Source organism: Cylas formicarius, unplaced genomic scaffold, assembly GCF_029955315.1.
Source record: "Cylas formicarius isolate icCylForm1 unplaced genomic scaffold, icCylForm1.1 PGA_scaffold_7__23_contigs__length_41026272, whole genome shotgun sequence".
Taxonomy (NCBI): Eukaryota; Metazoa; Arthropoda; class Insecta; order Coleoptera; family Brentidae; genus Cylas; species Cylas formicarius.
The window spans coordinates 24,261,390-24,287,801 of record NW_026844352.1 but is presented as its reverse complement, the minus strand read 5'-3'; the positions used below and the strand labels follow the sequence as shown (position 1 = coordinate 24,287,801).

At 32.8% G+C, this 26,412-nt stretch overlaps 2 protein-coding genes across 14 annotated transcripts in view; one reads left to right on the top strand and one right to left on the bottom strand.

The window, feature by feature from the left end:
- Positions 1-26,412, top strand: part of LOC132705304 (protein sprint) — a 298,697-nt gene that overhangs the window by 262,504 nt on the left and 9,781 nt on the right. The window lies entirely within an intron of this gene.
- On the bottom strand, positions 882-26,412 carry LOC132705306 (uncharacterized). 2 transcript variants are annotated; one of them, XM_060675817.1, is made up of 13 exons: positions 24,501-26,141; positions 24,301-24,433; positions 24,000-24,246; positions 22,243-22,383; positions 22,017-22,101; positions 21,819-21,961; positions 14,963-15,526; positions 6,236-6,543; positions 5,944-6,190; positions 3,272-3,415; positions 3,136-3,220; positions 1,465-1,607; positions 882-1,136 (listed from the first exon to the last, which is right to left on the bottom strand). In XM_060675817.1, exons 2-13 carry the CDS (start codon positions 24,417-24,419, stop codon positions 963-965), a joined length of 2,400 nt encoding a protein of 799 aa, XP_060531800.1. In that variant the 5' UTR covers positions 24,420-24,433; positions 24,501-26,141; the 3' UTR covers positions 882-962. The 2 variants fall into 2 exon arrangements, with proteins under 2 accessions (XP_060531800.1, XP_060531798.1); XM_060675815.1 differs by adding an exon at positions 26,287-26,412 and having other exon boundaries at positions 926-1,136; positions 24,301-24,617.

Sequence of the window (26,412 nt, the reverse complement as noted above, 5' to 3'; positions counted from 1 at the left end):
CGGTCTACGATTAGCTACGGTAACTACATTGTCTAATAGCTATAACTTACAAAAACTGTACCAAATACACTTTTAATGATTGCGCGTGATGAGCTTGCCATTCTCTAGTGAGTTTCTACAAAGGTTAGGTTTCGTTTATGACATAGTCTTGTAGACGTACTAGTAACAAAACTATTCAAAAAAATCGATAGCATTTGGCTGCAAATTTTTAAAATATATTTGTAGAGTTATCGAGCAAATACTCTTTGTTGGAATACTCTGTATATCTTTGCATTGCCTTTTGTATTGTAGGTAAATAATTACAAAGATGCAAAGCAACTTTTAAAATTTATCCTTGAAGAGATAAAATAGTCTATTTATGTTTTAAAATTCCCTAAGGTAATTATTATAATGTTATCTAGTTGGTGGAAAATTTTCAGTATTTCCAATTGCTGTGTTTTCAAAAACTGTGCTTAATTAACTAATAATAATTTAGCACTGGAATGAATAACAGTTTTTTCCATTCAATTTTATAGTCACATAGTTTGATTTGGTGCGAGCGGACCAAGTGTTTAATAAACGAGTTACGTTGCATATCTTTTGTATACTTTGTTTTTGAAAAAACACTGTGTTGCAAGTGAATATTGGCCGTTGTGGTGATAACAGCTAATTTTAAGAAATAACAATTAATACGACCTCATAAACAATAATTATTCATCAAACTTACGTTTATAACCACTACTGCACCACAACTTTATTTAGAACACTGGACACGTGTTTCGCCAACCAAGTTGGCATCATCGGCAGATGGGGTTTCCAACAAACACTTGCGACTGTTTTACAATTTCGTAAATTTGTCTTTCTTTCTTATATTAATTGTCCCTATTTGTGAATATTAAAAGTAAAACCACATTGGAATTTAATATGAAAACTCTACTAGATAAAAAATAGTACATTTTGTGGTATTGAGGTTCATTGCATCTTCATAAATGTTCCTGGAAACTGCGACTGTATGAGTCGATGAATTCCACAGTTTTGTTTGTAAGCGATGAAATATTTTTGCCCAACATAAAATCGCCATGGTTGAAATCCTTATAGGGAACCTTGTAAATTTCTACCACGTTTGGCATTTGTTTCGCCACGGATGTTAAAAGAATCTGAAAGCGTAAAAAACTTTAATATAATTATCACTTATCTTCATATTCACCCAGTAAAACAAAATTTCACTGTGCAAATATATTCTCTGGTACTGGTAAGGACAGCAAGTTACGGAAAGGACTGTACGAAGGTAAACAGAGAATCCGGCTTATTTTTAGGTAAATAAAATGGAGAGAAAAGAAGTAGCCAACGCCATAGCACCGAAAATTAGAAAAAAAACCTTAACTAAAGTCATCATACTAGGCAACCAAAATAAGGTTGGAATATAGTGGAGTGGAGGGGACCAAAATAACGACCCTGTAGCATAAAAATAATTAAAAATCTTACCTCGTTGTTGATAAGATAGTCGTCTTCTCCGTAATAAAATATTATGGGAGCTCTAATCTTCTTGAGGTCGTAAGATGGAGGTTCTCGGTTGTTATATATTTTCAAATTTCCTTCCAGACCGTAGTCGAAAGCTCTAAAATATCCTTAAAATAGAAAAAGTCATTTCAGTTAGTGCTTAAATCAGTCGCGTTACCACGCTACTACCGGCTCAATGCAATGTCATGTTTAATTCATAATTGTTATTGGGAAATAGATAATACATTTCTTTAAATTTTGGGATGCGTTGGGATATTTATATTTGATATATAGGAGGAAGTACTGCCCAATTACTTATTCTATTATGAAACTCAAAATTCTAGCTTATATTTTCAAATGCACACTCCAAGTTTGCACGAAATGAACAGAATTTCAAGTAAGGAATAAACTCAATACAATACCAATACAATGGACAAGAGAAGAATATAATTAACGTGATTTTAATAATTCTCCATTAGTGGATAAAATGGGTTAACACTAGAAGATGGTACTTACTTCTGACACTGCAATAATTAATGACAACCAACATGAAAACTGATAGAATAACTGGTTCCACAATCTGAATGTTCAGAATCGAAACATGCCCAAAGTACAAAAAAGATTGAAATCAGATATACGAGGTGTGTTAAAAAAGAAAGGCGACTTTTGTAATTGGCTAGGTACATTCGATCTTCAATATTTTTTTTCTTATATTGGTACACATGTTCCGAACATATGCTCACAGTTTCAGCCAGTTTGCACGTTTACTTTTTTCATGTGAGACAGAAGCGTTAGACGTGTTTTCTGTGCTCGGCGATTTTCTGCTGTCAAAAAATGAATGGAACAAAGAATTTTGCATAAAATTTTGTGTAAAAAATGGAATACAGAGCTGCAAATACTTTGAGCAAAGATGGCGGAGAAGACGCCGATGACGAACCTCGCATTGGACACCATAGCACTGCGACAAGTGAAACAAATGGTCTTAAAAAATCATCGAATCACTATTAGCGAAGTGACTGCTCATGCCATGCAATTTTTTGCGAGTGTAGGGGCAACATTTTTTCCGAAACTGTTTTGAACAAAAGGACCGTGGAAGTAACATCGTTCAATAGCTGTTAAATCATAGATATATGGTTATGACGTCGAAAGCAAAGCCCAGTCGTCCCAATGGAAGAACCCAGAAGCACCAAGACCGAAAACAGCACGTCAATTTCGATCAAATGTTAAGGTGTTGCTTACTATTTTCTTTGATTATCGTGGCGTAGTACATCAAGTGTTCTTCCCACTACGTCGTACGGTCAATAAAGAGTTTTAGCTTGAAGTTATGCGAGAAGCAATACGAAGAAAACGTTCGGAATTTTGGAAAAACAATTCATGCATTTTGCATCGCGATCATGCATCTGCTCACTCATCGGTGCTTGTTTCTAACTTTTTGACCACAATTATGCCTCAGCCACCATATTCACCGGATATGGCCCCCTGCGACTTTTTCCTGTTCTCAAACTCAAGAAACCCATGAAAGGAAGGCGGTTTGGGGGGATTGAGGACTTTGAAAGGGGCAACATTAAGTTTGATAAATAAATAAATACTTTTTGATACAATTTACCTTACTTTTTGAACACACCTCATATCAATACGTAAATTAAAGATGTTTACCAGTTTGAGATCCTTGAATGTAATGATGTAATTGTTTTATGGACATTCCTGCAGGATAATTGATTAATGCCGTTGGCAACAAGCTCTAGGGACAAGAAAATATCAAATTTTGCTTTCGTTTGTTTTTCTTACTTACCGTGTCCGTGTGCTTATACGAGGCTCCTACAGGATGTAGTAATGATAAAATTATGGAATCTCCCCAAGGGATTCGGCAAACAAGTCTTAACAGTGGTGCCAGTGTATTGGGCAGCATATCGTACCAACCAATAGTCTCGAAGATCTATGTAAAACATAAAAGGACAATAAAAAAAAATCACAACTTTTATTGTAAGGAAGGGAATACAGTTTTCATTCCATTCCATGTGAAATGTGAATATTTTATTTCAAACTAATCATCAACTATAACCATGTTTCCCCGATATTAGAATTGATTGCATATTTTCTTTAATTTTTTTTTAAAGAAAAAATACAGAAATACTGAATTCGACATTTACTGTTTCGATCCTATATTTCGATATTTGTTGACGCATACCGTGCGTTCATTTTATCTTGATAATAATTTAATTTGCTCTCACTTTTTGCTTTTTTGAGATATCAAGGTAAACAAAAAAAAACAAAATGCAAGGTTAGTTTTGGTTAGTGACGCATAAAACATATCACTTTCAGTGTGCTAACATGTAAGCTACATTATATTTTAGTCCACTCGTTTTTGAGAAATCGGCAAAACTAGGAAATTTTTGATATCATTTCAAACAGTGCCGTGACTGACTGCAACAGCCATAATTATTTGCAAATTAAAGTAGAACAAAAACACTAAAAATGACAAGACACAGTAAACTAAAAATTCTTTAACTATTCTAATTAGTTTTCATACATTTTCCTGAACACATTTCTCATACACTCTAATTGTATGATGTCTTGCATTTAGTAGCGTTTTCGGGATTGTCTCTTAACTGACTGCCTTTTTTTTTATGCGTCTTCAAAAAAAAAATCCATTAAAGTTAAGTCAAGGCTGTTGTTGTAAGAAAATTTTTAACTTGTACAACATGGTGATGATTCGCACCGTTTTGCTGCCATATAATCAGCGCTGATATATTTAGGGGTAAATCTTCAATATATTGTTCTAATTGGTCCTCAAAGAATTGCAAATAATGATCTCCAGTTAACTTTTGATCTTTAAATATCGGACCCAAAATATGCCCATCTATGACACCACACTATACATTAATTGATTGGTACCCCTGGGTTTCTATTTCGTGTATTTGTCTAGCATTATTTAAAGACCAATATCGGGTATTTTGTCTATTACAACCCTTTCTTGTAGTGAAAGAACTTTCATCAGTCCATAAAATGTTTTTCAAAAAAATATTATTCTCCTTATGTCTATTTAAAAAATCCTTTGACATTGTTAACATTGTTCTGCACTTAGTTTTGAAGTTTTACGAAATTTAAATGCATTAGATTTATATTTTTTCAAAACTGAGTGCCTTGATCCTCGAGAAATACCTTTTCATATACTCTAGTAATAGAAGAAACTGGATGTGCTTAATACAATTCTAATATGTTTACCTTATTATCTTCATTTAAAATATTATGATTCCGGCATACCTTTTTAGCATTTAATAGATTACAGTTTCCTGCAAATATGTGTTTTGAAGGAGCTTAGCGCTCTGAGCAAAGTCTAATATACTGACGACGCGCTGCGGTTGCACTTTTATTATTCAGAAAGTATACTTGAAGCATATCACTCCTTTCACGCATGCTAAATTCTCGAAAATCATTTTAACAATAATGACTGCACCAATAATTCAACCATCAACGTTGTCAATTAATATGTCAAACATAAACATATTTTTATTTGTCATTCAGGGCACTTTCTGAAATTATATAAAAATTTCCTATTTTTGCCGATTTATCAAAAACGAGTGGACTAAAATATAAAGTGTGTTGCATCATTGCAAATGGGAATAATATTCTATTAAACACATATATAATAGACAGGGTGTTTCCTTAAAAGATATATGATGTAAGCTTATATGTCAGAAAATTGATAGTGTTTTGTTTGATACGTCACTGGGAAAAAAACTTGGCTACTAACCCTACATTTTGTTTTTTTTTTTTTTGGTTACCTTGATATCTCTAAAAACTAAAAAGTTACAGCCAATTGAAATGTTTTCCAGATAAATTGAACACACGGTACAACTGAATGTACGTGGTGGTCAGTTTTTCAGTGCAATTGTATGGGTAACTTCTAAACCGTTAAAGATATAGTATTGTAATTTATTAAATTAATTCCAATTTTACAAAAAAAAGTCTACAAAACTTGCAAAGTTCAAAATGTGTTTCTTCGGAATTCACTAAACTAAAATTTTATAATTATTACTCCTTGGCAGTTGCTCGTTTTCGAGGAAATAACAATTGAAAATCGGAATGTTCACAATTTTGGGTTTAATTTTCTCGTAATGGTGTGCGTATTAGTCAATGAAATAGTCTGTTAATCGTATTCCTTAATCAGCAATTAAATTAGAGCAAACTAGAATAACTGAGACAAAAAATTTAAAGAGGTAAATTATTCATATTAAAAAAAAATCATTTCAAATGTCCAATCAATTTGATGAATTAAAAGTTAAACTTGAAAAAGTCGCCATGCTAAATAATGAGATTTTCTGTGCATATTAGACATGGGGATTAGCAAAGTCACAAACTTCTAAAATTAAAATTGAAATTAGTAAATTAATATTTTTTTTTTGTTTTAAATGATTTGCAATGATCAATATACCCCGTAATGGTACTTTATGTACAGCTCACCTTAAATATTGAGGGATGATCCTTAGCAAATCGCAAAAGAGGACTTGTGATATTATACATATTGGTCACCGGGGCATAAGCATTCATCAGCAAAATTTTGTCGTTGTATTCGGGCCTCATGCTAGCCATCACGACAAATGCCGTAAAACCTTGCGACATACCAATGTAGGTCAACTTTTTAAAACCAGTTTCCTTCAGTACCATGTCTATCATAGCGGGAAGATCGTACATTCCAATATCATGATAGCTGCAACTAGATGGTGCATATCCAAAAGCTTAACAGACAACGTACCTATAGTTCCAAAAATTGGAGTTTTCCGGTGTCAGAAATAAATGGTTCCTGGAATAGGAATTGCCTCTGTTATTTCCAAGCCATACGTCGTAACCCGCCTCCGCAAGAATCAGAGCTAACGCCTTTCGTCGGCCTAGAAGTATCCACTCAAAAGAACTAGCACACATACCGTGCATCAAGAACACTGGTGGTTTGCTTGCGTCGATGCCTATTTGGTGTTGTACGCGATGTAGTGTCAATATGTAACCATCTTCCGTAACCACGTGGTAGATTTGTAATGAATAATTGTTTGCCTTAAGCATTGTCTCCTATAAAATGTAATTGTCATTTGAGCCATCATGCGTCATTTGAACTTATTGAATTAAACAAGTTAATTAGCCCACCGTACACAGCTGTGAGCGCTGTTATCCATTAACGAAAATATTAAATGATAATACTTGTTAATTGATGTAGCTGATGGCCAATATAACGTAACCCTATACCTTATCTCAGAATATACAAGTTGTACGAAAAACTCTTAAATAAAAAAGTCATCTGGTTTTAAACGTCTTTTTTTTTTAATGGAACATCCTGTATATTATTGCATTTCTGAATTCTACTCAAGTTTCTAGAAAATTTTCATATATAATGTTCTATAACTATGTGTAATGGTTTTTGACATGTTTAAGTTTTTATCTCTAATATGTCAGTTGCAGGCCCTAAGAAAAATACCAATTTTTTAATTTGAGTTCAATACCTTGTTACCCTACTTTAATAGAATTTTTATAATATTTTGACAACTAATAAAGCAGGGTGTTCAAAAACCAAGATTAAATACTAAATTAAGAAAACTTCCAAAAATCTTTTCTTTTATGGAAACCCACAAATTTCATAATTTTATCCTATTTAAGATTAAAAATAATGGTAAGTTTGTATAACGTTGTCTATACTGAAACTGGTTAGTTTTCGAAATATTGACAAATTAATCTTCTTTTATGACGATGTTGCTGCGGGTTTCAAGCTTTGTTATACTTAACCACGAATAAAAAGTTAAGAAGGCCATGATAAACAAAAAAGCCGAGAATATCACAGACTCTCATTAAAATATAATTTTATTGTTTACTGTCAAAAATATATATATACACAGATATACAGTGCTTGACCTACAAAATGGTTTAGTCATAAAAACCACCAGGACGAAACCGAGAACTGTCCTTACTGAAGCAAAACAATTAGATATTCTGGTGCATTATGAGGAGTGCGAAGAAAGTTCCCAAAGGCAAGCCTCGCGTGACATTCCAGAAGTACGACGAAGTAGCATTCAAAACACTTTGAAAGTAAATATTTATTTTCCATTTAAATTCCTTCCTGTTTAGTTATTAGCAGCTGAGGATAAGGATGCAAGAACAACATTTTGCGCTCTTATGATGGACTGTTACTTTGAACCTTTGAAAAAGTGTTGTGGACTGATGAATGTATTTTTGATACGGTCGGAATTTTCAATAGAAGAAATAGCCACTACTGGTCTACTAGTAACAAACACCTTGTTGAAATTATTCAGTAGTAGGGTTACAGAAGTGTATTTGTTTGGTGTGTTATAATATCTAACAGAGTTATGAGGCCGATATTCCATGAAGGCAATCTTAATGGTGATCGGTATTTAAACCTGCTAGCTACGCAGATTCATCCACTTAATGACGCTTTCAAGATAGTGCTCCGTATCATACATCAAGACTAATAACAGGTCTTGACTTGGATAATTCGACACGGAAAGATACCTTGGCCAGCTCGTGGCCCTGATTTAACGCATTTAGATTTCTTTCTATGGGAAGATCTCAAAAGTCGAAATGAAAATAGAGATAATTTAAAAGAGAAAATAAAGAAGGAAATACTTATAGGAATCAACGGACCTAACATAGTTAGTGATGCTCTAAATAAAATAGAAACCTGTTTGCTGGTTCCAAGTTAGTTGTACTTTAAGTGTTATTATTTTAGTTGTTGATAAAAAAGTTTGCCAAAACTTGATATATTTTTTTTAACCAAAAATATGGCGTATTTTATAACATTAACACACATTTCTTTGGAATAAGATTGATTTTAAACACTGTCATAGCCAACTAAGAATAGATATAACAAAGCTTTAAAAATCGTTATATAAAAGTGTTAATTTGTTAATCTTTCGAAAAATAAACGTTTTCAGCATAGACAACCTTATACAAACTTACCATTATTTTTAATGGCAAATAACATAAAATTTTGAAATTTGGAGTATCAATTTAAAAAAAAATGCTTTTTGGAAATTTTCTTAATTTATTATTTAATCTTACTTTTTGAACACCGTGCATTATTAGTTATCAAAATATTGTAGGTTTTTGTCAACAAGGTATTAAACCCAAATTAAAAAATAAAGATTGCCTTTTAGGAAAAATTGGTATTTTTCTTAGGGTCACCAAATGACATATTTGAGATAAACACATACATATGTCAAAAACCATTAGACAGAGGCATAGAACTTTATATATAAAATTTTCCTAGAAACTTTAGTGGAATCTAAAAATGTAATAATATACAGGATGTTCCATTAAAAAAATGAAGTTTGTTGACCCAGGCGACACTGAATGCTTTGTATATACAAAAACATAATAAAATAAAACTTCGTTTCAAACCAGATAAATTTTGTATTTGAGATTTTTCGTACAGCCCTGTATATTCTGAGATAGGGTATAGGGTTACGTTATATTGGCCACCCTGTACGTACCAAGAGTGTGTGTTTTTGGATATAAAAATTGAGATACGTTATCAAAATTAATACCTGTATTCTATTTGATATTTCTGATGTGGCTAATAATAAAAATGAAATTATATGTATTGAAGAGAAAAAATGGAAGAAAATAAAAAAAACAAAAATTAAAAATCCTCTCCTTAAATTTGTTGTCTGAGTTAATTATGACAAAGCTATCCATACCACTTCAATTTAAGAATTTTCACACTTGATATATGTCAATTCCGTACTTGACTAGTCGATCCCTTGACTCCAAAATCTGATATCTGACATTATAACATATGTACTAAATATCTTTTTTTTACTCGTTAATTGAACACTCGATCCGCTACGCTCTTGTCAAATAAATTCGTGACTCAAATGTCGTTTACAGCACTTGTTGCCTAATATACTAAAAGCAAAAAACAAGGCTCTACACATACAACAAAAATTTACAATAGAAGGACCGTACTTTTTAGCGAGGTACAAGAAAATTATCTAATTTTTGCAGAAAAACTGCAGGTTTCTAAAAATTTTATAGTCAAAGGCAGCAGAGCACAGAAGTTGGGGAAATGAATCAAATTTTACGTAATTTTTTTTTGAATGTCTCGAAAATATTTAGAAAAAAATTTGATCATCTTTAACATTCCTGTATCATAAAAACGAAGAGTTTGGTAAGAGTTAGAATTTATTTCTATTTTAGAATGGCGAGCTAGTGGTTAAAATATTCAGGTCTAATTTCGGAACACCCTGAATATAAAGGAGTGATTGGGGAATGTGTTACATGTGCAAATCGTCAGTTTGGTTCGTCCATTTTGCACAATGGCATTGCATTTTACTGTATATCTAATATATCTAATTATTTACAGGCAATTGAGGGTCAGGACGATATAGCTACTAGATAGGTCCTGTCTATGCTGATAATACAGGAATTATTAATTTATTAATATGCGCTTGCGCGGTTATTTGAAATCTCGTTTTAAAGCAAAAAGACCTTCTTTTCAACATGTTCCAATTTAAATTTAGTATTTTTACGGCAGTATTTTCTCAAAATTTCACAAGGTGGCGTTAAATGTTCTGAAACAAATGACGTGTGTGGAGATCGCTTTTCAGTAATAAAATGGCGCAAAATACAGCTTAGTGGATAAAATTTAGAGACATTCCTAACGTATCATAGCCGCCTGAGCCACATAAATTTTTAACTTGCTAGGGCCACTATATTGTTTAATAGCTATAGCTTTATTCATCAAATTCGTTTATTAAAAGGCAAACCATCTCAGAATATACAATCTAAAACACCTAGTAGTATTTTTAAAAATACCAACAATATCTTCCTGAACTTATTTCGTCAATTTTGTTGTAATTTGTCGTCAGGCCAAAAAATTGAAAATAAATTAATAAGCAAAAACATTAAGAGGGGATAGCCCCTGAAAAATTACACTTCAAGGGTTCGAACAGATAGCTAACTATTATCGGATCGGATTTTTGGTTAGTTTTGATAATATTATAATGTGATAATATGCCCCCATTCATCAACAACTCGCAAAGTGACTTTCGGTCAACACCGACGTCTGTGTCTGAGATAAGTTAGCAGCAGATAAATTGTACTTACAAAGAAATCCGTATGATTTATCGTGAAGCACTTTGATAACAATATTTTCACAATCCCAGCAATCAATAAAGTTAGAACCGAACCGAGCAGTACTTTATTCATCGTTCGATATCGATATCGACAGGTTCAAGATATTCAGCAAAATTATAATGGATATCAACAATTGACGTTCTGTATTCGAGTGAGAACAGTGTTTAAATTGCAGGTGCAATAAATGTGTAATTAGACGAGTTTATAGTACAAACAATGCTTCTTGGGGCGTTTTAATGGATGTGAAACAATTTGCCAAAGTACTTCATACGCCTGAAACTCGACAATTGAGCGGTCAGTTAACCTTCCTTCGATTTATAATATATTTTAACTCACCAGACCGATACTTGGTGATGACATCTAGCAAGGAAAATGTCTTTATTGTAATTTTTTTCTTTTATTTTCAAGCGTCAGTAAATCAGTAAATACAAGAAAACACTTCACAATCGGTAACAGCACATGTAAATTAATATTACAGAGCAAAACATTAAAATAGCTGTTCGGAATATTTATATATGCCTCCGAAGTAAAATGAAGACCAAGAGGAATAAAAAAAACACCACTAGAAAACGATATGGAAGCATTTGGACTATCTAAAAAATGCATAGTTTTAGTTGGACGCCATATATCATCACCCATAGGCGACACTACGTCACAATTAAGTACTTAAAGTACCTAATTTTTTCACGTAAATTTAACTCAAGGATTTGGGTCGTCACGACGTTGGTTGCTTACTTTAACCTCAATTGAACTACCATCAACGTCAAAAATACTTTACTAAAAATATTACGTAAAATGTTTTAACTAACCAAACTATTAGTTAGCAAATCAACTTAAACTGGCACAGGAATAATATCTATAAATACATTAAATTTTATTTAGATTATGATGTGAATGGACTGCAGATATTGACAATTCAAAGGGATCGAGCTTTCAAAACAATTTCAAGTAAAACTTTCTTCCAGGCTTTTCTTTTGTCTGTTTTTTCTTCTAGACCCAAAGCTTCAATTACACTGAGATAATTTGGAAACGCATGAAAACCTTCGGTTATCAACTTTTCCTTGAGTTACATTCACAAACGTAGCAATTCTGGTTGTACATATTTGTATTTCGTACCAGTAAGGCTTTTCTTTTAATGTTCAAGACTTGGATGAATTTCAGTAATGTCACTGAACTGTTTCTTATCGGCCGCTTTCGGGTGTTCGTCGCCGATGCCTCGGGTGATTTGGACAAATGCACATTATAGCATTTGTGGTTTTTCATACTTCACCGGTTTCGTAATCGGATCGGATCTTTTCGGAGATAATACCGAACGGGTTGAATTTTGACGTTTGTCAATTCTGACGATCATGTCAGTGAATGTATTCGTGGTGTTTTGCAAAAATTTACCCAAAAACTAACGGTCAAAGAAAATCTATAGAACGCAACACGTTTGGTAAACTTTTTAAGTCACTCGTTTATTAACACTCGCTCCACTCATACCAAATAAACTCATAACTCAAATGCATTATACGCTTGCTGCATAATTTACTATTACCAATATTAGAGAGACTACGACGTCCGTCTAACGGTACTTTAGAGTATAGTATAGAAAACTGGATATATGTAAAAGCGGATATCCTTAAAAATGATTCACATTATAATATATATTTTTCATAGCTGCGTTAGCAGTTATTTAGGCATGCTCCATTTCTAAGAAAATGAGTATTTGCGTAGAGTGTGACACACGATAAACGATCATGACTGTAATAATGCTGTCAAAGTATTTATCTGTTCTTAGGCATTTTTGGGGCCAATAAATCAAACCGGTCCAAAGTAGTAATAAGGAAATTGAAACAAAATATTTTAATATATTCTGTTGTATTGCGTACGGTATAATATGTCTGAATAGTTTGAATCTGTGCTATCGTTATCATCCAAGGATATAATTAATGCTTATAATATTTTTAAGTTGACCCAAGCTCTTCATAATTGTTTTCCGCTTCATGTACATGATTAACACATTCTCTCCATCTACTTTCTGGTATCAACGCACACTGAGTTTACGTTTTTTTAATTGGTCCTATATCTTTCTGTAGGATTCAGATCGCATTGATAAGGTGTTAATATGTTTTACCATATGATTTGATACTTAAAACTAGTTGTTTTTTTTGAAAAAATGTTTCCAAAATAAAAGCCATACTGCCCAAGAAACTATTGAATACCTGTTTTTTACTGCTGATAGTTGGCACTGGTGGGATATTTGGAGGAAGGCATGTTTTTATCCAATTTTCAAAAAATTGACTTGGTAGTCTAATGAGCAGTCTTTAATGTTTTTTGCAGACCGTAGCAATGGGTTTGACACCCAACCTTAACTCGAGCCCCAGTGTAAAATAGATATTCTTTTTCCTCTAAATGCAGATAGATACATCTAAAACGTAGTTCGATGAAGAATTTTGTCACGCATTCTTTATAGTGTCAAGACTGTCGTCTAACCAACTTTTGTCTAAATTATATATATTTCGTTTTTCTCTACGCTTTCTCCAAAAAGCGATTCAAGTAAGGGAATCTGATTACTCTCATACATCGCATACACTTCCCTGCGAATCAATTCTGCATCACTATTCCTAAACACTTTTATCATGTCACATCATTCCTTTCTTTCTTATGAATTAACGAATACACGCAAGGTTGAGCTTGGAATGCCAATTGACTCCATTGGCCTTCCAATGGCAGCTTCTATGCCCTCTGATGTTTTTAAAAGACCTGCAGGATTTTTGTTTTGCCAAGTTAAAGTTTCAGGAAAATTGTAGTAAACATTGACTGATGCCTTTTCAAACAGTTTTTTAAAAATTTAAATACGTAGAAACAGTATGTGCAATTGTTCGGTAATAAAAATAAAAAGATACTCGATTCTCTTGCAGCACATATTTGATGCATGTTTAAGGTAAGAAGACTAGCGTACTTAATTTTACACTGAGTCATAGACGTTGTTTTTTGAAATGTCCTTTATTACGATATTGCTTATTTTAATAAATATATTGATACATGCCATTATGATTTTTTGAATGTTGTCGAATTACGATTGTAGCGGTTGATATTCTCCAATGTTTTTTCCCGCAATACAGATATGTTTTTTCCAAATACAAAGTCGAGATGATTGAAATCGTCAAATGGAACTCGGTAGATTTGGACTATGTTTGGGAACTGCGGTAGGATTGATTGAAATAAAATCTACAAAGAAATTGATATTTTCTGGAGGCGACAGATTCCCAGAGCAGTTACATCATTGTTGATGAAATAATCATCTTCTCCGTAATACATTATCATAGCGGCCGTTACTTTGGTCAAATCATAAGAGGGTGGCTTCGTATTATTATAAAGTTTTAGGTTTTCCTCAATTCCATAGTCAAATGCTCGAAAGTATCCTAAAACAGTTTTTTTTTATTCAGTTATATCTTCTGATTTCTTGCATTCTGATGCAATTTTCATGCATGGCCGAAATGTTCCGCTATAGAAAAACTTTTTTTCAACATACCCGACCACGCCCCTTGAATATAATGGTGCAATTGCTTGATGGACATTCCCGCTGGTATAGTAATGAAAGCTGTCCGCAAAATGCTCTGCAAATAGTTGTGTTTATGTTAAATCTGACACTTTCACTGGAATATATTTACTTTATTTATTTGACTGTAGGAAGCACCTAAGATGTGAATAGCTGATAACATGAACTCTTTCCCATTGGGCAGTGTACAAATAAACCGGCATATGGAGGCGAGCGAGTTCGGTGCCACATCATACATACCAAGTAAATTTAAAAGCTAAAAGTAGAAACCCAAACTGTTGACACCTTTAGTGTTGATGCATTGTGTTTTAAAAAACATTCGACGGCTTTGAAATTAATACTGTAAGTATGACAAACATCAAACAGGCATTACTCATTTCATGCAAATTTTTAGTGTTATGAATTTAGGTATAAATTTGCAAATCAGTCGCAAATAATGTAATTGAGAAACGACATCCTAATTGAAAATATTTTAATTTTATTTATTTGATATTGTGAAGGCACTCTGGAGGAAATTAACAAAATATCAAAAATGTAATTAAATTAGATCAAAATATTAATTGTTAATCAAGAGTTAAATATGCCCCAAAATAATTCATTATTCTTACAAATTCACAACAAATTTAATCCTTCATAGATCTTCGGATATTCATTGATAAATCCTGCTGGATCATCGCCAAGTAATAGTCAATCCTCTGACACCCTCAATAAATCACGGAGGTTGTATCCCATAAATGAAAAAATGTTTATGCTTCAAAACAATTAACACTTAACACGATAATATTAAAAGAAATAACTTACGGGAAATATCAAGGGATTGTCCTTTACAAAATTCATCACTGGACTCTTGATCTTGTATAGGACGGTAGCTGGCGCATAACAATTCGCTACAAGAATTTTCTGGTTATATTCCGACCTCAGGGAGGTCATAACGACAAATGACGTGAACCCTTGGGACATGCCCAAATAAGTAAGTTTAGTAAATCCGGTTTCGTTAAGGACCCTGTCGATCATAGCTGGAAGATCGTACAATCCAATTTCGTGGTAACTAAAGTTCCAAAAATTAGGATCATCCGGGTCTAGATGTATATGTCTTCTAGAATAAGTATTTCCTCTATTATTTCCTAACCATACGTCATAGCCGGCGTTTACGATATCCAAGGCGACGCTGTTATTAGGTGCCCAGATTAACCAATCGAAAGAAGATCCAGTCATTCCATGCATTATAAATACTGGTGGTTTCGTTGTGTTCCTACCGAGCTTTTCGTTTTTTCGATTTACCCGAAACATGGACAATATGTAACCATCTTCGGTGATCACTTTGTATGCTACTAGTGTATAGTTGTGTCGGTTAAGTAAATTTTCCTAAAATTAAATACCTAATATCAGTATACAGGGTTTCTTTTCAAAATATTTTCAACGTCCTGTCATTTCCAGTTTACCCGGAAGTCTCTATCGACTTGAATATTTTAAATGGAACATCCCGTATATTATTACATTTTGAGTTTCTGTGTGAAATTCTAAACATATTTTATGTGCAACTACATATACTTATGTGTAACCTTTTTTCAATATTTGACCTTGAAAGAAAATTGTGCCTCCAGCTTAAGCTTAAGTAACTTTGAAAATGCATATTTTTGTAGTTTTTTACTCTCATATTTAGCAAAATGTTAAAAATGAGGCTTAAGGTCACGTTTTTGTTATTGTTGTCGTCCAAAACTAGCCCGCATAACATTCACGTATTTGGCTATGGAAAAATTATTATTACGTTCTCCTGTCAAACATGACAATAAACTATTAGTACGCAGCTGCCACTCACAAAGTAAAAGTTTAAATTTAATTTTCAAAGTTGGTAAGCTGGAGACACAATTTTTTTTTCAACTTTTAATGAACGAGTTGGGTGAAAAACCCTGTGTTAGAGTTCTTTTTAAAGGTTCGCCTGTGCGCAAAGTCGATTTTGTGGGGCAGCTGACGTAATTAAAAAAGGATGGAACCTAAAATCTGTCCTTAAAAAAAAATTGTCATATTTAAATTTGTGATACTTAGTCATATAGATAGTTGACACAACTTGATAGCTTTATAAAATAAAATTGAAATATTTGATATTTTAATTCAGTTGGATCTACAGCAATTGGTTGGTAATGGATTGATATTAGAATTTGTGTTTATAATACGTTTAAATATCATCTACAATAGCACATAAATAATTTTTGCCCAATTTTATCCACATTTACACTACATATTTATATGGCGCAAAATTAATTAAGTTTTACAGAATGCCATTTTATTAAAACTGGATAGCAAAAGGACACATTATGCTTTGCCGTTTTATGCTTTGAACGTGAGCTAGATTACGTGAAGTGCAAAACAGGGGATGCATTATCGAACGGAACATAGGCAATCCCATGTAAATTTTTAGGTATTCAAATATTGGCTCCCTTGTACATTTTATAGCAAAAGTGTAATATAACTTTTTGAATAAATTTTAATAAGCCAATTTGCAGTTGTTGAATTAAATATGATGGCAAAATTGCAAAAGGTCAATACAACGAACACATGACATAGCACCTAAAGGTTGGTTTACAATTAAGACATGCACATTTGGTTTCACACATTCCAAGTAAATTACGTATGTAGGTATATCATTATGTTTTTCTTAGGACCAAACTCAAGAGCTCCTTGTCCCTTAAGGTGTTCTTAGAATGATTTTCATCGGAAGGACGGTTTAAGCAACAAGGAATCTTCAAGAAACGACTATAAATTTAACTTAGGTCTTTTATTAAGAATCATTATAATTACAAGAAGGCTACAAAACATTGCTAAAACGAAACATTATCTAAAATAAACATTATTTCTTAAGTAAATGTTCAATCAACCCTCCATTAAGAGTTAAACATTATCCTCAGCATTTATAAAATTCGTTTCTAACATTGCTTAGTAAATATTGTAAAATCTTGCCACACTCTAAGAAAATGGCGTTTTGTAATTGGTTAAGGTTTTCACATTTAACGTTTTTACATATGTATATCATATACATTATAACAATTTTCAAGTGACCCCACAGAATGAAGTCGTTCTGCGAGAGGTCAGGTGGCTAAAGCATTCGAGACCTTGGTATCAAAGTATTTCCCAAGTACTCCCCAACCATACGGGAATTATGAGCAGCACAAAAATCCATCTGGTACCAGATCTCAACAACAACAACTTCTTCTAGTGCAGCTTCAATTTGATTTTGTAATGTGTTGAAGTAGGTTTCTGCCGCTAGGTTATAGTCCATTTTAATAACGCATATTTGGCTTCAAGCGCGTTTAATAACGTATAACAATCACAGATAAAAATATTGTTACTGTTACGAATTTTAGTGTTGTCATTGCCAAAATGTATTTTACTGGTGTTTGATTTACTACCTAAACTATTTTTTTTTGTAATTTTGCCTTCATATTTAATTTTTTATTCATTCATTCTATTAAAGATTCAATTAAAGATTGGCTTATTAAAATTTATTCATGCCGGCCCCTTCAAAAAGTTATATTACAACTTTGCTATAAAATTTACAGGGAAGCCAATATTTGAGCACATATAAATGTACATGGGATTTCCTATATTCCGATCGGCAATGCATCACCCGGTATATGACGAACATTGAGAAACAAAAAGTAACAGCTGCTAAAGAAATGCTTCGGTTAAACAATCGGAAAAATACCTACGATTTGTCAAAATTGGTTCAGAAATAAAGGATTTGTTAATTATTAAATTTTTCCATTTATTAACCTTTTTTTTGGAACGCCTGGAAAGGCGGTTCGTAATGTTTGTTATACCACTAGCTTCTCCAAAAATAGTCATTTGATTTCAAGTTTGTCTATAGGATTACGAAACTCCAAATTTAAACAACAACATTTCAACTGAACAAGAATTTCCAGTTGTTTTCAGATTAATACTAAATAAAATTTAGGCTTACATACATATGCTATGTCTATCGAGATGTCTATGGTAAAGATGACATGACAATAAATATCATTTTTACACCCTGGTGGACAGAGCTCTAATATAAAGTAGTTCAGGAGGTATGCCACAGTAAGAAATTAAATTTTCAAGAACGACCTTCAAATGAGCTTCTTTAGACTTCTGGAAAGACGCAAGACCCAGATAAGACTGCAGAAAAAGATAACCAACCTACTCACAGCATCCCCTACATGAAAGGGCTCGCCCAAATCTAAAGAGGATAGGTAAACAATCGCCTCCAATTCGAACAATTCTCGCGAGTCACTTCACCATCTTCTAGTTCAGAGCGAAACGAATAACTCCGTAGGTATATCAGATATATTGTGAGTGCGGTTCCTCCTTTGTAGGTGAGCCGAAGAGCACCAAGTAACACCGATAAAACGAACGCAATACCCGGTGAAACGGAGAAATTCGGAAGTATGGGTATCACCTAAAATTATCGGCAAGGAATAACATTGGAGTTGGGGAAAATTAAAGAAGCAGCGGCCATTCACCAAAATCCCAAGTGTTTTAACAACCCGTTTTAGGATATCAAGAATGGAAACAATTATCAAAAAGATGTAATCTTGATTTAATGTGAGCTTGGCTATAAACCCTCATGACCGCACCCATCTATTTAGTATTAACCTCGACATCAGGATATACTGGTTCAGTTGAAATGTTGTGAAAATGAGTGATAAAGACAAACGGAGTCCGAAATCTACCGTCTCATCAAGATTTATCATAGTCGAACTAAAAAAAATATTTTCCAGAATTATATTAGTGACAGTGAATACGCAGACGATGTAGCTGGTGCTGGGTTTTCATAATTGAGGCAAATTTTATGAGAATTTAGAGAACTACAGAAATAGCGTTATTAGAAATATCCATTGTGTAATTGTAATAATCGTTAATGGTTTTTTATTAAATACAATTGTCCACATTATTTGGCTTCCATACCACTTATTCCGGTTAAAAAGAAAACCTGAGATCGTTCAGATTTTAATCTAAATGTAATAGAATTTAAAAATATTTAAACTCAAATAAAGTTTATGAAACTCACATAATACTGTACATTTTCGGCTGCTGAAGAGTCGACTGCCGGTAAGTCCCAGTTGGATAAAGTCAATAAAACCAGAATCAAAGAAAATACAAAACCGCGACTCATTTTAAATATCGGGAAATACTAAAAGATGTTCTATGCTCCCGCGTTAATGTAACAACGAGGTAACAACTTAATTGCCCATGCACACGATCTAATTGCAATTTAAGACGTTACGTTTTGTAAGATAAACTTTTTACAAGGATGAGTTATTATTCATTCAAATTAAAGTGCGAGTGAATTTTGCACTTTGGTTTTTTAAAAAACGTAACAACGTTATAATGAAACGCGTTTATGGATTCTTTATTTTAAAAATGTTAACATTTTTTAAAGTTTTCTCTGTCAACGATGATGTCATTTTTCCCCATATGAAGTCTAAGTGGTTGAAATGTTTGTATGGAACTAGATATGTTTCCACGATGTTCGTCATCTTTTTGGCTACGTCCTTTAAAAGAACCTAAAATTAAAACTTAGTTATAAGGAAATCGTACTGAACATTTTTCAAAAATATATTATAATTGAATTGCACTGACATTTCTGCATGTTCGCCCACTGCCAAGGTAAAGTTTATGCAATTATACGAAAGTAGTCTGCCATACTTGCAAACAAGGAATGCTACCAAAAATAAATTTTACACAGGGTGTTTCAAAACAAATTCAAAAAACTTAGGGGGGTGATTTTTCATATACACAGTAGAACGCGAGCCAGGTAAACTCTGCAGAAGCCAACAGTCTGATTGGCGAAATGTCAGTAAGTTTGATTTATAAATAACCGACGCAGCCAGAAGATTTCGAATGAATATTAAGGAGTGATTCCTTATTTAAAATAAAGGGTAGTTTATTATATATACGTTGGGTCAACCATCAACCATTAGAAAGATCTTGCGCTACATGTATGGAGGAAAAATAATGTGCTATAAAAGTATGTGTATGTGTGCCATATGTATATATAAATGTATACAAAAAAATCTAATGGGTGTTGTCACTTCTTAAAGCGTTTCTTATTATTGCTTTATTTGTCATTATTTCAATCCAAAATACGAATATCGTATTCAAAAATTTATCTAAGCATTGAATTGTTCAATAACAAGAGTTTTAATATATTAATTGTGAATTGTACTATTGCAGATATTTATTTTATGCAATCTTATCATAGACTCCCCATCACAGCTTGTTAGTTAGGCTTCATCAAAGGCTACATGAATCTGGAAGTTTCTGAAAAAGGAGTTTTGATGCCACCGAATCCACGATGTTCGAAAACCAGGATTGGAAGTTGTTGTGCTTAATATTATTGAAAGGCAACTTGCGTATCAGGAAAATTGCGACAGAATTAAAAACCGATGAATGAACTGTGTGGATGATTAAAAAAGAAACAGTTGTATCTACGTAAAGAGGTGCTTTATGATGGACCGACTTGATCCCTACATTTAAATCCTTTTGATGCCTAGGACAAATGTATTATTTCACAAGGCAACCATTTTCAACACTTACTATATATAAATATATCGTATTTTTGTTTTGCAGTAGGTGTCTTGATTATTTTTTATTTTATTTATAAATTTTACTCATGAATTAGTGTCAGAAGTGTTAGTTATTAAATTATTTTTAAAATGTACTTGTTTAGAAGATGATTGATAAATGTTGGTACAAAACAACCAAGCAACCAACTAAATTACTTTTCTAAAATAATTACTTTTTCTACATGCAATGCTTTACATTTTATCTAAGAAATCCGTCTATCGAAATTTATTTTTTTCATGTCACTGCGTAAGTATTTCTTTAAATTTAGTAAAAGATAGTTTTTTTTAAAACTGCAGAAAATATGCTTTTAAAATAGTAATACACTCTTCTGTAATATTTTATTGTTTTATCCGTTATTACACATTATTTTTCCCACACATTTGTAGCGCGATGTTTCCCCGAGAGTTGCGTTTTGACCCCACATTTATTTAACAAACTACTGTCTATTTTAAAAAAGGAATCACTCTCATAAGCTGTTCGCATTTGTTTTCTAACACTCTATACATTTTTTTTTTTATTACGGTGGTAGAATTTCACAGAGGAACTTTGCTTTTTACTTGTAAAATGCATTGATGTGAAAGTAAAAATTATTTTGGACCGAGAATAAGTAACCTAAGATCAAAGTTATAACATTACACTTGCAAAACAAGGTTAAAAGAAAACTAAACATTGATCAAGGCGGTGGAACAAATATATAGATTGCAGTGATTAGCTACTTTATTATACTTTGCGCATATTTTATTAATTAGTGATATGGAACATGGAAAAACATTCTAGGTAATAAGAAAGTAAATTGTTTCAAGAGAGACATACGTGTACTAGTTCGGTTAATGATTTTAAACAAAAGTGTTACTGTACTGTCCACATGTCCCTGCGCTTTTGCCAAATTTCACTTTAAAAAAAAAAATTTAAAAACTTTGCACTAGTGGTTATATTTACAAACGAAATATGTAGAATCTTTAATGCACCAGTATTATTAAATTTACTTACAATTACTTAAAATAAAACTTACTTAGCACTATATTTTTCACTAGAAAATCTATAAAACACTTACGTCATTGTTAACGAGGTAATCATCTTCCCCATAATAAATTACAATCGGAGCAGTGATTTTGGTTAAATCGTACGGTGCTGGTACCTTACTTTTATAGATTTTTAAATTCATCTCCTGCCCGTAGTCGTAAGGGCGGAAGTGTCCTAAAATTATTGCGTGCGGGCGTCGACAACTAAGCGAAAATGGAGTACCTCTCACCATATCGGGCCCCCTGTACGTAATGCTCTAATTGTTTCAGCGATAAACCTCCTGGGAAAGCAACAAAAAGGGTCGTTAAGAAATTCTAAAAATTAAAGTCAAGCTGATTCTAAAATTGCTCGTCTCGTTTCAGTCAAAAACAAATTACAATTAGGAACGTCAAAATAATTTTAAAAACAAATAAAACATATTATTTACCGAATAAAAAAAGTATTCAGACACTAACTTTATCCAGTTGATGTGATACTCCTGCGAGACTGATCAACCACGGAACGAACATATCACCACCAGGAATTTTGCATATAATCCTGAATAATGGTGCCCATCGTATTGAGAGCAGTTCATTGTAATTGAAGTACTTTAAAGTCTGTAACATTAATTCAATTCATTATTTTTTATTAGTCTGAAGGATTTTGAACATGCAGAATTCAAAAATGCTGACACTAATGTTGTCAGATTTCGCGATGATAGTTGTAATTCTAAAGTTTCCTATATTTAAAAATCTCCAAAATTATAATATTTTAAGAATTTTTTTATTTACAGTAGCAAATTTGACAACACTGCTATTAGCATTTTTAAATTCTGCATGTTCAAAAACTCCCATATATTGAATTTTATCGTTCCAGCTTCCGGTTCCGGTACTCTCTATTTAAAAGGCGGTGTTTCAGGAGTTCAGTAAGTAATATAAACAAATTTTTGAAATTTTGAGGTGTTATTAAAATCGACCTGCTCAATTCATTGCAACAAAAATAAATGAAATAATCCGTTTAAACAAAATAAATAAAAGTAATAAATGTGACACTGCTGCTAGGATTTTTGAATCCTGCATGTTCAGAATTTTGTCATTCCAACTTTTGCAGTTTTGGAGATATTTAAGCGTTCCGGTACTTTTTGCTCAAAAAACGGCGTTACAGGAGTTTAGTTATTAATAGAAACAAAATTTTGAAATTATGAGACCTTAGTAAACTCGGCATGCAAATTTCATTGCAATCCATTTAAAATAAAATTATAACATGTGACGTAAAAGTGATAAATCTGACAACAATGCTGTTGGGATATTTGAATTCTGCATGGTCAGATACTTTATCATTCCGTCTTTGTCTTTGGAAACGTTCCGGTACTTTTTACTAACCCGGTATAAATTAAAGATGTTTTTTATGGAATAACCTTTATGACTTTTAATTATTTCACTTGGCTTGTCATTAGTTATCCAAGAATAATAAAATAACAAGAAATACATATAAATACATATAAATCTTTTCTTTTATTTTCCGTTATAAGTAGTATAGAGTAATTATAAATTACATAATCTATTCCAAAGAGTTACCTGTCAAAATACACTTGTGTGTGTCCAATGTTAAATGCGCATCGACCATATTATATTTTTTGTATACACTTTTTTAAACCATCATAACTTCTCTCGAATTTTCTTGTTTTTTTTCTTCTAAATGTGGTGAAAACAATTTTTATGAAATGGACATTATGATCGAACCATGTCAAATACAAGGAGACTGTAATACTAAAATTCTACTTATAAATTTGAACCAAAGGCATGAATAATATTTATTTGATAGTGAAAAATACCATTAGGAGCAATTCTTTTTTATTGCTTCTCTTTTAAATCACGCAAGGCAGTGGACACAGACCTATGACCCTTGACCACGATGCCGAACTTTGTTCCACTGAAATATACATAATTTCTACCTACGTCACCAAATAACTGTTCACTGTTCAATGCTGGTAGCGATTGGTATATTAAGACAAGTACGTCACAAATTAGTCAGGGGGCGTAATTTTTTTACAAGTTTTATGGAGAATGGATCATTTAAAATGTTTATATACAAAATGGCTAGCGAAAAAATGGACTATATTTTAGCAGCAACTTTTTTGGGTCCACATAACGTGAATCTTCTATATTTTCTTCAGAGAGAACATAATTTGACAGCATTTTGCACGTGCAATGTGTGAGTTAGTCTTACTTACCGTGATGACAGAGGGATAATCTGCAAGAAAATTTATAATTGGGCTTTTTACGTTGTGCATATTCGTCACTGGCGCGAAAGCATTCATTAAAAGAATTTTGTCGTTATATTCGGGTCTCACACTGCCCATAACCGCGAAGGAAGTAAAACCTTCGGAAAAACCGATATAAATCAATTTTTCCCGGCCCGACACGTTAAGGACTTTGTCAATCATCGCCGGAAGGTCTTGGACGCCTATGTCGTGGTAACTTCAAAGGAATTCTCTAACTAAATGTTAATTTACACGAGATATTTAATACTACCTGTAGTTCCAGAAAGTAGGTTCGTCCGGGCTCAGCGACACGTGTTTTCTGGAAAACGTGTTGCCTCTGTTATTGCCCAGCCACACGTCGTAACCTGCATCTGAAAGTACTAACGCCATTGCCTTTTCGGGACCTAGAATGATCCAGTCAAACGCGGTACATATAATTCCGTGCATCAGAAACACAGGAGTTTTGCTGACATTATTAGCTGTTTCGGCTCTACCGAATGGAATGCGATGCAACGTCAAAATATATCCGTCGTCGGTGATAACTTCGTGCGTTTCCAGAGGATACCCGTTATCGGCTAAGAAATTCTCCTAGGCAAGATGCAAAACAGCAATCAAATGTCCTACCCATTTCCATTGAGAGGACGATATAAATTAAGTACTTTAAGTGAATTGCTAAAGAAAAGGAGGGAAGATAGGGCACTGGGCTGTTAAAAATAACTTGAATAAAGGTAAAATAGACTACAGATTTACTGAACTAATATTAAACATATACAACAGAGCAACAACTACCATTAACATATACCAAAGAACAGAACAAATACCAAAAAATGCAGTCATGTCAAATTCACAAGAGAATTGGGAAACATGCGATAGAACAAGTAAAGATTACATATATCTGGAACAACAGCTTATCTTAAAGAATAAAAAATATCCACAATACCTGAAGACCATGGTATATCCCTACTACTCACATAAGGGGCACGAGATAGACATTTACAAAAGGTAATGTAAACAAAGTAAAGGAAACACAAAAAGCGACTTGCGCTAGACCAAAAAATTAAAGGACAAAAGAACAAACACGTGGATTAGAGAGAAAACTAACATCAGAGATGTCGGAACAGACATCGAAGCGAAAATAGAAATTTACAGGACACAACGTTAGATATAATGGTGAAATGTGGCACGAAGTGATCATATAATGGTGAACATGGGTAAATAAAAGAGAAAGAGGAAGATCGCAGATGATGCGATAGATAGATAGAACATAAAAGTTTGGCTGTTTTTTTATATTTCGTCAACGATAATGCCTGCGGGCATCGATAGTTTTTAAAACACAATAAGGGCTTTCAAGATATGCTTATATATGGCTGGAAAACTTAAGTTATGATTCAGAAATAAAGTTTTATTGGTTTCCACAACCTGTAGTTTAAAGGCAATGCCGAGGGTAATAGTCATTGAAAATATTTCTCATTGGCACTAATTTGGTTGGTTGGTAATTAAACCTAAAAAGAAACATTAACAAGTGCATCCAAATCTCTTTTATATTATTTAATTAATATTTTTGCTGACCTTATTTGTATCTTTTAACATTTTATTAAAGCAGTTTCCTATTCTCTGTATCAAGAACTTATTATTAAATTTGATAGCCGACATTTCATCTTGGTGCTATTTCTTACCTCATGATTGGTGTTCCAATAGTTATCCGGAGTGACAGAGATAACATAAAAATTTTGATAGGTAACAGTAGTTATATTAGCAAATGCTTCTGCCTTTTAACCAACTATAATAACAAACTCAAATTTCACTCAAAAAATTTTGAAGTTGCCACAATCGAGATTCTCCCTTATAGGCATATGAAGTAGTAAGAAATAATACATGAGGTGCTCCATATTTTTCCATGTTACCAGCTATTAGCAAGCTGTTAATCGAATTCTTTTGAATATTTATGGATTATGATTTAAAAGTGTATTGACTACAACCTAATTTTTTTCCTTTGAATTTCGACAGCAAATGGTCAACGGATTGCAAAAAATGCGCCCCTCCTTTTTCGGTATGCCGATGTTCAAAAACACCATTTCCGGTGCTTTGAAACGACCATCTATTGTTCAACAACTGTGTGAGCCTTTTCTTTTCTTATTATACTTATATTTGATATTTTAGGAGTTTCATATGTTATGCATTTAGTATCTAGAAATCAGGCTGTTTGAATTTTTATGAAGCTATTTTTTTGTTATTATTACTTTACTTTTTCACTCACCATGTACACAGTGCTATTTATATAATACGCGTCCGGAATCAAAAGGTTCCATTTTTTAAATACCAATATAAGTGCAACGAAAAACGCTGCAATTTTCGTTATTTTAAACATTCTGCTATCTCCATT